This window comes from Onychomys torridus, unplaced genomic scaffold (assembly GCF_903995425.1).
Source record: "Onychomys torridus unplaced genomic scaffold, mOncTor1.1, whole genome shotgun sequence".
NCBI lineage: Eukaryota > Metazoa > Chordata > Mammalia > Rodentia > Cricetidae > Onychomys > Onychomys torridus.
In genome coordinates, this window is record NW_023411725.1 from 5136 (window position 1) to 16951 (window position 11816).

At 55.1% G+C, this 11816-nt stretch overlaps 1 protein-coding gene and 1 pseudogene across 1 annotated transcript; one reads left to right on the forward strand and one right to left on the reverse strand.

Annotated features, from left to right (window-relative positions):
• Positions 1-3695: 3695 nt before the first annotated feature.
• Positions 3696-7011, reverse strand: LOC118575323 (annotated as a pseudogene).
• Positions 6666-11107, forward strand: LOC118575324 (translation initiation factor IF-2-like). Its single transcript, XM_036175913.1, has 7 exons — positions 6666-6875; positions 7109-7877; positions 8161-8208; positions 9382-9395; positions 10543-10602; positions 10693-10874; positions 10980-11107. Exons 1-5 carry the CDS (start codon positions 6666-6668, stop codon positions 10585-10587), a joined length of 1086 nt encoding a protein of 361 aa, XP_036031806.1. The 3' UTR covers positions 10588-10602; positions 10693-10874; positions 10980-11107.
• Positions 11108-11816: the final 709 nt, after the last annotated feature.

Consider the following 11816-nt stretch of genomic DNA (forward strand, 5'->3'; position numbering starts at 1 on the left):
CTAGCGGGTCTGTCTCGGTGGCTAAACAGGGCTGCGTCGCCACCAGGACTGTCATCTTAGTGCCAGCTGCAGGCAGGCTGCGGGGAGCTTAGTGGGCACTCAAGGCCCTCTCAGAAACGAGCTCCCCACCTCCCCACCTCCCCACCCCCGGCCCCCCATCTCAGGGCTCCCTGCATCCCAGTCCGGTGCAAAGCATTCGGGGGTCCGAGGTGGCCCCTGCCTGCCCTCTCCTTGCCCCGCTGGCCTGACTCCTGGCAGAGCTCTGCCGGCCTCCGGTGCCCCAAACCTGGCCCCCGCCCAGTTCCCCAGCTTCGAAACGCGGCCCGGAGCTACCGGGGGAACTGGAAAAACACTGGCAGGCCGCCCCACCCCCAGGCCTCGGCGGCCCGGGCGGCCGCGGCTCTGCGGCGGGGGCCTGCTGCCTGGGCGGCGCTGGCCTGGGGCGGGGAAGCGGGGGCGGCGGCCTGCCTGTCAGCGGGAGCGGGCGCGGGCTCGTGTGTCAGCGGCTCCCGCCCCTCGCGCCCCCGCCGCCGCCCGCCGGGCCTCCCGCCGCCGCCGCCCGCCCTCCCCGCGGCCTGGCAGGGCTGCCGGCTGCACAGGCGGGGGTTCGCGCCGTTCTCACGACTCTCAGGTTGCCTGAGCTCATCTGGGAGCTATTCATTTCCTGCCAGAAAGCAGCCGGGCCTGCTGAGCGAGCCACCTTGGCCGCAGGGCCGCCGGGGTTTGGCCCGGTGTGGCCGCCCTGGGCCGCTCCCGCCCGGCCGTGCTTGCTCCCCGAGGCCTCCCAGGAACCCCGAGCCACCCGGGGCGGGCGCGCGGCGGGGGCACTGCGCCCGCCCATCTGGTTGCACTTAGAAGCCCGGAGGAAGCAAGCAGGCGGGTTGTTACCGGCCAAAGGGTGTGGGGAAAGTTAATTGACTTTAATGGACAGGTTCCCCGTGACGATGAGGGGGTCCAGTTAAACCTCTGGGTCCCACTGCGGGAACACGTGGGGGGTGGGGCGGGATGAGACCCCAGGCGGGGGTGGGGGGCAAGCTTTAGTCGCTCACCCCGGCTCAGGCTCTCTCACTTCTCCTCCGGTGATGCTAGAGACCTCGGGAGAGCCAGGGCCCCAAGGGTCTCCAAGGAGAGGCCTCCGAGGTCCCTGGCCTCAAGGACAGAGTTTGGAGACGTGCATTATCGCTGGAGGGATCAGCTCTGCAGGAGCTGGTAGAGGGGCAAGGCAGCTAGGTGTGCCCTGAGGCGGTATAATTAGGCCAGGCCCAGAGGACCTGCAGGGAGGCCAGAATAAACTGTGGCGCTCCACCTCTCCCCCCAGCTACTTATTTAAGAAACAGCAGGGATGCAGGAGGCAGCAGTGTCTAAGAAATAAATCTGTTCCGTTTATGAACTTGGACCTGTCCTAGTGAAGGGAAATGACTTTATCCAAGGGGGTGTCGTGAGTTCAAGTGGCCTTCAAGAACGTGGATGTCCCCCATTGGGACGTAGTCTTTCTTCCAACCCATATTATACTGAAAAGGCTTCACTTAATAAATGTAAACTCACATTATGAGTGTGTGTGTGTGTGTGGGGGGGGCTCTTTTTAAAAGAACAAATGGTGGTTTATTTTTCTCTCACTTTCTTGGCTTCTTCGGATGATGAGGTATATACTTTGGGTGCCATTATTAAAGATGCATGAAGAAATTGAAATTGTCTTTCCACCCCATCCCCCGCCCCGTAAAATGTTAAAGAACAATGTAAAGGAATTACTTTTTATAAAATTGAGATCATGATGTCTGGATTATTTCTACCAATGAAGCGAAGAACTCTTGGTGGGAACAGAGGACCGGGTTTACCAGATTTCAATATCTGAGTTTGGGATGGGTGTCTTAATGGAGCAATTGTTACTATATTTATATTTAAACAAAGGGGGGACGAGGTGGGGGGAATGGAATGACAAAGAAGGGTGTGTGTGTTTCTTTAGTAAAGGGTGTCTTGGACACTTCTCTTGTACACAAAATAGGGCAAATAAGGAGCCAAATTTTCAAAACCGTCTTTTAAACCCCTCTCTCCAGGGGTCGAAGCTGAAGGTATTGGAAAGAACTGTCTGCTGTCTGTTAGATCAGCCCTGTGGTAGGGCCGCACTCCACACTGGCCTGTGGGAAAGGCTGGAGCCAGGCGGGGGAGAGGTAAGGCTTTTGAAACAAGACAGAAAATCGTTGGCTTTATCTTTGTTAGGAAAGCTTCAAAGATTGATCTCTCCCGCCTCATCCTTCTCCCAGAAGCCGCTGTAGGGAAAGGGGGAGGGGGTGAGAGGCAGGGGGGTGAGAGGCGGCTGGCTGGCGGGGCGGGCGGGGGCTGGGAGGAGGACCGGCCGGCGGTGGGGGAGGAAGGGCGCGGCGGCCAGACCCACAGCGCGGCTGATGTGTCTGGTCTCGCAGGGCTCGTGGTTTTCATTTCCCCAACACCTGGATGCAGTCAAACACCTGGCCAAATCTGACAAAATCTGACAAGCCTTTGTGATGGGATTTGGAAGAAATTCCCTGCAGATCCTGGCACAGTTTAAAGCTGTCCGCTTTGAGTTAGGACTTGTTAAGGAGGGTTGTGTGAGCTGAAACCCGAGAGAACCCTTTTGCTTCTATCTGGAGCCCACATCTTGCCTGGAAATGGGGCATGACCAAGCGAAGGGGTCGCTTGCTGTTTGTATAAAGGGGAAAACGGCCTGTGTGCCTGCCAGCGCAGCCCTACATGCTTTCTTCATTAAAGCCAAGCACAGAAACTTATCAGAAACACATGTCTGCTGTTAATCATCTGGCCCCGGCTCCACTTGGGAGTCTAACTAGCTGTCCCACGGCAGAGGGAATCTGTTGACCTTTTCAGCTTGCTTGAAGAGGGTGCAGAGAGGTAGTTCAAACTTCGTGACGCGGGTGCAAGGGGATGCGTAGCTGCATTTTAGGATAGACTAATGAAGATCCCCCACACTCTAAGGAGGGCTGCAGTGGCTTAGGAGGTTTGTGGCTACCCCAGGGAGTGAGTTGGAGTCGCCCCTATGCCACCTTTCAGAAGGCACAAAGTAAGGACTGGTTGCCTTTAAACGCTTTTTTCCCCTTTTTCTTTTTCTTTTCCTTCCTCCCCTCCCCCCTATGACCACAAGTTTATCAGGAAAGACTCATCAAATAAATTTTCATAAATTAAGACTTTTTAAAGTTCGTGGAATGTTGGTGAAAGGTTTGATGGTTTCTGTTTAAAACATTATTATTATTACTATTATTATTATTAATTCTATTTCTGAGTTCCCAGACTACATATAATATGAATTTCAAGAGACCCCTTTTTACAAATGTTGAAATAATCAGTTCTAAGACATAAAAGCCTTCACTCTTTTATTATACTTTCTCAAATAAACTTCCCCAAAGGAAGATATTTTAAGAGCATTTTCAAACATCTTTGGCATCACATAAAAAAGAAATCTCGTGTAAAAAACGAAATGTCATCTCAACTTTTATAATACAAAGGCGCAATCCAATATGAACATATAAAATATATACAAATGCAGTGCATGGTCAGTCACTTAATACAGCTCTCTACAAAAAAGTAACTTTTTAGAAATTAAAAAAAGCAACAAAGTAACCACCAAATTATAAAAGTCTTCTCTCCTAATGTCCAAGTTCATTTTTAGTGTCCGTCGGAAGAGAGATGGGCTAGGGAGTTTTAGGGGGAACAGTGGCCTGAGCCCCTCAGTTCCGCCACGGCCTCCACATGGAGTCCGCAGTGAGCGAGGAACCGCTGGACGGAGACACTGCGTTAGGACCGACAGAGGTCCCGCTGTTGCTGGTGTAGACCGGGATGACAGGGCCGCTGTGGGCAAAGGCCCCGTTGGGGATGAGGAAGGCAAACTGGCCATCGGGAGCCGGCACCACCTGGAAGCCGCCAAAAACCTTGGCAGGCCTCTCCAGCCTGGCTGCCCAACTTGCAGGGTGCGCTGCCGGGAGGGGGCGCCGCGCCCCGGGGGATGGGCACAAGCGGTGGCGGCGCGCGCGAACGGCGCGTGCTGGGGGCCGCCGGGTCCTGACGGGGGCGGGGGCGGCGCCTGCAAGGCGGGGTGCGGCTGCCCGGGGTAGGTCATGGGCGTTGATCTGGGTCATGCAGTTGGCCAGGTGGCCCAGCAGCCGAGTGCGCACCTCGGTGTTAACGCCCTCACACGTGGACAGGAAGCGGGTCACCTCGTTCATGCACTCGCTGAAGCCGGCGCGGTACTTCCCAAGACGCTCGGGTCTGTGCTGAGCGCGGGCTGCAGGCCCAGAAGGAGAAAAGACGGGTCACCGAACAGCCCTGGCCCCGGAGCCACTGCCTCCCGCCCTGGGAGGTCCCTGCAGCGCGCCTCCGGAACCACCTGGGTTGGGAGGGTGGGGTAGGCTGAGAACAGCCAGCTCCTTCTCTCTGGGTTGGCGACAAAAGCCCGGACACTCCCTCCATTTAAACGGATCTCCGCTCCAGATCTGCCACCCCTAGCCCCGCGCGCGACGTGACCTTGGGCAATGCCACCCAAGGCGCCTTCCAAGTCCCAGTTCCCCTCCTGCGGCAGGGGTTGGACCGGTGCTAAGCCAGTGACCCCTAGGCTTCTATCGAGCCCCAAACCGCGGCAGTTCTAATGTCCTTTCGCCCTTACCAGCTTCCACCACAGCCAAGCCGCCCACCACCCTCTCCGCTACAACCTCTCCCTCCCTTTCCGGAGCAGTAACAACTTGGGAGTTGTGGCTATAAATAAGACCCAGACCGTGGGAACGCGGAGTGAGCCAAGGCAGTAAAATGTAGCTGAATGCCTCTCACAACCGCGGGCGGAAGTCTGGAAGAAATCACCGCGGGCCGAGAGGGACACCCGCAGAGAGGGGACGCACGCGCGGTCCTCACCGGTCATCTGCGCCCGCTGCAGGTTCCGGAGGTGCTTCACTGTCATTTCCAGAATGTCTGCCTTCTCCAGCTTGGAATGCCGGGAGCTCTACACAGAGGAAACAAGGGAAGAAAGTGAGACCCCCCCTCTTGTCAACTGCCTCCTAGTTCTGAAGGTCCCTAACCCCGCCCCGCAAGTCCCACATCCCAGGGCCCCGCGGGAGAAGCCCGGACCTCCCTTCTGCCAATGGGGAACGCAACGCTGGCGGGGTAAGAGCCTCACACAGCAGGCGAAGAGTTTGGTTCTTTGTGCCGGAGAAATATCATTGCATTCGTAATAATAATAATAATAATAATAATAATAATAATAATAATAATAAAGCATTGCTCACTTACATCTTTCTTAAGTGCATCCAAAATCAGTGTTTTCAGCTGGCTCAGACTTTCATTTATTCTTGCTCTTCGCCTCTTCTCCATGATAGGCTTTGATGACTGCAAAGCGGAAAAAAAAGGGTCTGAGTTCCCACGGGATCTGCCATTTCACCCCGAGGTTTTAAGAGGGAAAAGGAAACGGAGCCCCTCTGCGCGCAACCCACTTAATTTCTAGGGGCTTCCGAGAGACACAGGTACTGTCTTACCTTTCTGTGCTCTGAGGCGGTCTTTGGTTTGTCCGGTGTCGTGTTGACACTGGCTGGGGTAGCAGCCACCGGGGACGAGGAATTTTTCTCCATTATATCAGCTGGCATTTTCTTTCCTTTTTTTTTCTTTCTTCTCAATCCCCAAAGAATTTTATTTTTGGAATCCTTCACGTAAAAAAAAATTTTTTTTTCTTATGTCCCTTTTACTTGACTTTCATAAGAAAAACTACTGAGCAGCGGAGGGTTTATTACGTCTTAGGGCTACTTAGTGATCGGTAGCGCTATTCCAGGACCAAGGAGAGAGGTAGACGGGGGATTCCGCTCTTATCAGCACCAGCTCCAGATCCTGTGTGATCCGCAGGCCCTGGCGGCCTCTATATATATCTGGGACTGCACGCGAACGGCTCGTGTGAAACTTCCCAAACTTTCTTTCCCACAGTAACTTTCAGCCAATGGGAGGAGGAGACACGCGGCACCGCTCGTGGACTGCGCCCCCCCATTGGCCGCCAGGCACAAGGTCTGGCGGCCAATGGCGCGCGCCTGAGCCCGGGGCACCGGAGGCTACAACGTCAATCAAAAGGATTTTAACCCTTTGCTAACTCTCTCCTCTGGGCTTTGCTTTAGAGAGGACTTTTCCGCCTCGGTTTTGGTCTAGTCTGTTTCTTTTCTGGCCAGGTCTTTGGATTTTATTGTCTTTGCCACGTGCAATAGAGCTACTTTGTATAGTAAGTTCATTTGAAAAAAATTTTTTTGAGAAAATATAGGCTAAGACAGAGTTTAGTGATTTAAAAACGGGGGAACTCGCGCAAGGGTGTGTAACTTCGTGAATTCCCGCTCTAATTCTGTATGTTCAGGGGAATGAAAACTGTTCATGCAGAGGGAAAACAGCAATACCCAAATCCCAAAACTAATCACTCCCTCACTCCCCCCGCCTCAAAAAAAAAAAAAAGAAAAGAAAAGAAAAAAGAAAAGAAAAGAAAAAAGAAATGCCTTCACAGGCAGGTTTTTCGGAGCAAGGTGGCTTTTGGATCCCTCCCCCCGCCCCTACCCCGCTTCATTCCTCTCCTGGGAATGGGGCCTTGGACCTCACGCTTCTCCAGGAAACAATCAGAATAATTTCCTACTGGGCAGAAAGGAAATGGAATTTCAAATGAAAAAATGAACAAGAGGGGCTTTGATAGCAATGCCACAGGGGCGCGCGCGCTCCTCCGCCACTCTATACCTTTCTCCCCCGGCAGGCTCTCGGTCGGCCGTAGGCAGAGGCGGCGGGTAGGGAGTCGGCCTGTCCGCTCCTCACCCTGCGGGCGGCCCGGGCGGCCTCTGCGGCCGGCGCGCGAGCCCTTTAAGAGCTCCACCAGCCGAGCTGCAGTTTGACATCAGCCGGCCGGCGAGGGCGCGCCTGGAGTCGGAGCACGTGCCAGGATGTTTTATTGCCGCCGCGGCTGCGGCCGGACCGGGAGGATGTGTATATGTGTGTGTGTGTGTGTGTGTGCGCGTGCGTGAGTGTGTGTGTGTGTGTGTGTGTGTGTGTGCGTGTGCGGCCCCGGGGGCAGGGAGGCGGGGGCCGGCGGCGGGCGGCCGGGAGCGGGGCCGGCTCTTAGTCCCCGGGAGAAGCCAAGAAGGTAAATAGCAGCTGCTGTGCTGGAGCCTGGGAAAACCCCGCCCCCTGCGCCTGGCCTGGGCTCATTGGCGCGCGCTGCGTGTGGGGTGTGTGTGCATGTGTGTGTGCGTGCGTGTGTGTGTGTGTGTCCGGGGGCCCCCCCTCCTCCGGCCCGGGCGAGCCAAGAATCCGTGGGGGTGGCGGGTCGGGAGCCGGGCCCCGCGCTAACCTCCCCTCCTCCCCCAGCCCCCGGCCAAGGTCAGCCCTTCCGGGCAGGAGAGCGCTCGCCCCAGGGTGGCGAGCTGGGAATTCGTCCCAACACCCGCCCTCCTCCCACCACCACCACCACCACCACCACCCCCAGCCAGCCTGGACTCCGATCTTGGGGTTTGAGCGCGGCCGAAACCTCCTCGGCGACTGCGGCGGGGGTGGAGTGGGGGGAGGGACCCGGGTGGCCGCCGCGGTCACGAGATGCCTGACCGCACTTAGGAAGCGGCCGGGTCAGCCTCCTGCCTCCGCTCAGCGGCTGCGGTTACAGAGGCTTCGCGCCGCCCGCCCGCCCGCCCCTTCCCCGGCTCCCTCGCTGCGTCCAGGAGGCCGCCGGCGGACGGCGGGGACGAGACGGGCGGCTGCGTGCTGCCGGCTGGCCGGGCCGCGCGCCGGGAGGAGTCGCCGCGGCCGCCGCCGGGTGCCACGTGGCGGGCGCCGGGCCGGGAGCGCCAGGGCTCTGGCGGCGGCCTCCCTGGGGGATTTGCCGCACGGCGCGGGCGGTGCGCGCTGCCCCCGGCGGCTGCCTGCCTCCCCTCCTTGCCTGACCCCGATCGTCCGCCCCTTGCCTCCACCCCGGTGCCCCCAACCCCTTCAGCTTTCCCGCCGCCCTGAACTCCGGGCAGCTCGTGATCCCCAGCGCGTTCTTTGATCCCCGCCCCCAGCTTTTCCCGCGTCCGGGAGGCCTGGCACACAAGGCGCACGCTCTGGTTCCTCCCTTCCCACCCCCCACTCCCCACCCCCACCCAGAACCCCCCACTGAGATAATGTGAATGATTTCTCCAGATCTGGTCCCGGATGAGATGAAGTGGTTCGTTGACTGCACGACCTTGGGCAAGCCCCCCTCTCTCTTTTATGATGGAACGCCAGACACTGTTAAACCCGGGGATTACCACGAGGAGAGATACAGTGGCCTCGCCCTTGGAGTAATCTACAACCGACTGCGGAGGCGCACAGAACCCGACTTTCTGACCAATGCCCGGGGATTCTGTTTTTTCCCTTTCTCCTGGGACTTAGATGGTGTTCTGGGGGGGGGGGGGACACCCGGAGGAGTACCTTCACAGTACGAAGCCACACCTGCATCAGGCGTGGAACCAGACAGACTGTCCTTAGAAAGCCCGCCGCCAGATACCTGGGTGAGCATGGCTGCCATCTGTAGATTTCCCAGAAGATTCCCTTGGGAGAGCCTTTAAGAGAGGCAGTAGACAGAAGTAAAATGATGTAGAGAATCCGGGAGAATTAGTCATACGTGAAGGTGTTATGGTAAAGTTCCTGGTGGAGAGGATCTGTGCTTTGTACCTCAGAAAAAGTATGGGTGAGGCGTTGGGAATATGCTGAGTCATGGGGCTGGGGAGGAAGGGAGGACCCATAGCATTTAAGACACAGATCCCTCGGGAAACTGAGGTCTTTATGCTGAGTGCATTCAGGGTGTGTGAAGGGGCAAGGAAGAAGTTTGAGACCACCACACAAGACCCTTAGACATCCTGCCTTATAAAGGACTCTGAATGCCACAATAGTGGAGAAAAGACGCGAGGGATCCGTAGAGAGATGACCCTGAGGAGTGTCGGGCGTGGACTGCAGGATTTGGAGACAGACCACTTAAGGGGATCAGACCAGTAGAGATGCTCCCAAGTGACACATGTAGCTGACGAGCTACCTGCTTGGTCTGGGTCACCTGGCCCCGAACCACACACCCCACTGATCTGAGTTAAAAGAAAGGTGTTCGCCCTGGGTGTGTGTAGGGTTCTGCTCTCTCACAGCGTTCTATTTTACTTTCTAAACCTCTTTCTGCCTCCAGGACAGCCCTCCTCATCAGTGTGCAGACAAACCTTTACCTCAGGGCAGCCTGGCTTTGTTCACACTTGTTCTCTTGAGCCTGGGGGTGGGGGTGTGCTCTGTGTGTGTGTGTGTGTGTGTGTGTGTGTACACGTACATGATGGAGAGTGGGCTGTGCCCTATCTTGTTCGGAAGAAATGATAAACAATGCCTTTTTTTGTTACTCTGCAGCCTGGACCAATGGGGTAGGACTCTCCTTTCATATTCTAAACAGATGGGAAGGTGGTGATGACAGAGAATTCCCGGGTGCCTTTTCAACAGTGAGGTTTTCCTGGGTTTCTTGAAACCCTCTTGGTGAAAGGTGATGAACCTGTGCCCCGACAAACTTCTTAAGCTTCTTAAAAAGCTCCTACTAAGTCTCTGATTTAAAAAAAAAAAAAAAATCTTCAGCAATAAAACCAAGAATACATTGTGCCAGAATCTCCTGGGAATCAAAGCTTTCCAGGGAGCGTTTTCACCCCATCCCAGGTTCCCACTGTCTGTTGTGATTGGCTGCTGTCTGCTCTGATGCACTAACCTGGCATGCCATTGTCCTTTCTGGGGCTACAGTTCCTGGCAGGTGTGTGGAAGATGAACAGTCAGTTACGGTCTTCCAGCAGCCCCGTAGGTCAAAGGGTTAATCAGTTCATCTTTTGTCGAGTTAGGAGTAGGTGCTCTGGTGAATAAGGAAGTGACTTCCTTATAAGGTAGAGGGACAGAAGGCCCATGTGACCAAAAATTATGCATAAATTTGTGCCTGAGCACTGCTCCTCCCAATAAGATTAAAAGCCATGAAGGCCCTGACTCTTGACTCTGCTATGTGTCAAGAGCGAGGTTGCTTTGCAAATGCATTCAGATGAGTTTTTCATCTCTTCTCCTGGTCATGAAGGTATGCCAATTGGTGCTGTCCCACTCTCCTATGAGGGCAGTGAACTCAAAATCTAGAAAGATTCTTTTGAATTTGAAAGGTTCCTAGAAACAGTTTTTAGTCATAATCTTCCCTTTTCCCAAATCGGGGGGCACACGGAGTGGGGTGTTTTGAGTGCAGGTCTTTTTGTTCCCAGTGTGATGTCATATCCAATAATCACAACCAGGGGCTGCTCCGTTGTCCGCTTGTGTAACCCATCACCCACGAGGGGTGACTTCTCTCACCTGTTTGCTTTTCAAGCATAAAACAAATGTCTGCAGCCTAGGAGAGACTGCCCCCTTCCCCCTAGGTTTTTAGGAATGTTTTGTGGGTTTGTTTTAGAGCTAGGGAAAGGGGGGGTGGTATTTGGCCTGAGGACTCAAAGCTTTTTTTTTTCTTCCTTTTTCCTTCGCATGACTGACTTTCTCACACTCGATTCCCTGCAGCCTGCCAGGGTTGCTGCCTTGCCAAGAGCTATCCTGGTAGGGTGATTGAAAGAGCTTTGAGTAAGTACACACGGGGCGGACCTCTCTCCTCCCCTCTACCTGCCCTGCACCTGTACTGGGAGCAGCCCCACACATATCACCTGATCACAGCCCTTTCAGACTCCGTGAGAAAAATGAAGCCCAAGAGAGAAGAGACGTGTTTGCCTTTCCTCCGGGGCGGCAGCCAGCTCCTTGCAGCTGGGAGTGTCCAGAGATACTTTCGACATTCCAGGCATCCTGTGCCTGCATGTTCATCTGTGGGTGCTTCCTGGCGACACCACACCTGAGCTAGAGTGAGCTGGAGATCACTTTCCCTGTGGCCACTCTTCTCTGGCTGCAGGCATTTGGCTGGCTGGTGACTTCAGGATCCTTCACTGGAATCATCTTTGTCTTTTCAGATAAGAGTCTTGGAACTCATCACAGAATTCCCGAGCAGAGCTTCTCATCAGCTGAACAGTCCCTGAAAAGGAGTTGGAATTTCTTCTTCTATATGCCCCTTTATGTCCAGCAGGTGTCTAATAAATATTTCCCAAATGAACAAATGCACCACTTTCTTACCTAAGGAGGGTCCACGGCTTTCATCTGATCCAAAGATTCTGTGACCAGAAAGGTTTAGGCAATCCGTGTCTCCTAGTGGGCACCCTACCCTCTGGAGAGGGAAGGGGCTGGCTAGAGAATGCACAAGAATGTAAGGCTTGGGGGGGTGAGCAGAGCCATCGCCCAGGCTCTTCCCTCTGGGGCAGTGCTGTGGTCCTCACATTGTTTTAGGGCAGGATTTACAGAGTTTCAGTCAGCAGCCAGAGCCTGCATTTGAAAGTAGGGACATTAATAACGAGTTTTCATTTCTGTAGCTTGTCTTCCTAAGCGGCACCCTGCCCCCCCCCCCCCCCCCCCGTGTTTAGATGGAGAAAGGGAAGAGAAGGTTTGGGAATGCTTGTAACTAACGTTTGGTTGCCACGCAAAGGCATTGGAAACCACTGCAAGGCTGCATTCCATCTTTGATAAAAATAAGTTGCCACTTCTGAACAAAATGCCTGCTTGATGCCTGGCCAAGCCCAGCCGGTACTAGGAGAAGTCGGGTGGGGGGTGGAAAGCAGGCTTTCAACATTGGCTAATAGCCTGTAATGCTCCCCCGCCCCCTAACACTCACTGGAGCCAGTGAGACCAAGGGAATGTGCACTTCTCTAATGGGCTCTGAAGGAGGATGGCTGCCAAGAAGGCCCTTCTCAGCAGGG

What these genes read in the sequence shown, in the direction of transcription:
- LOC118575324 (XM_036175913.1), top strand. Translation starts at nt 6,666, where the DNA reads ATGAACAAGAGGGGCTTTGATAGCAATGCCACAGGGGCGCGCGCGCTC. An exon ending in GCTCCACCAGCCGAGCTGCA is followed by an intron (nt 6,876 to 7,108) that starts GTTTGACATCAG and finishes GCCGGCTCTTAG; the next exon opens with TCCCCGGGAGAAGCCAAGAA. An exon ending in TTTGCCGCACGGCGCGGGCG is followed by an intron (nt 7,878 to 8,160) that starts GTGCGCGCTGCC and finishes TGATTTCTCCAG; the next exon opens with ATCTGGTCCCGGATGAGATG.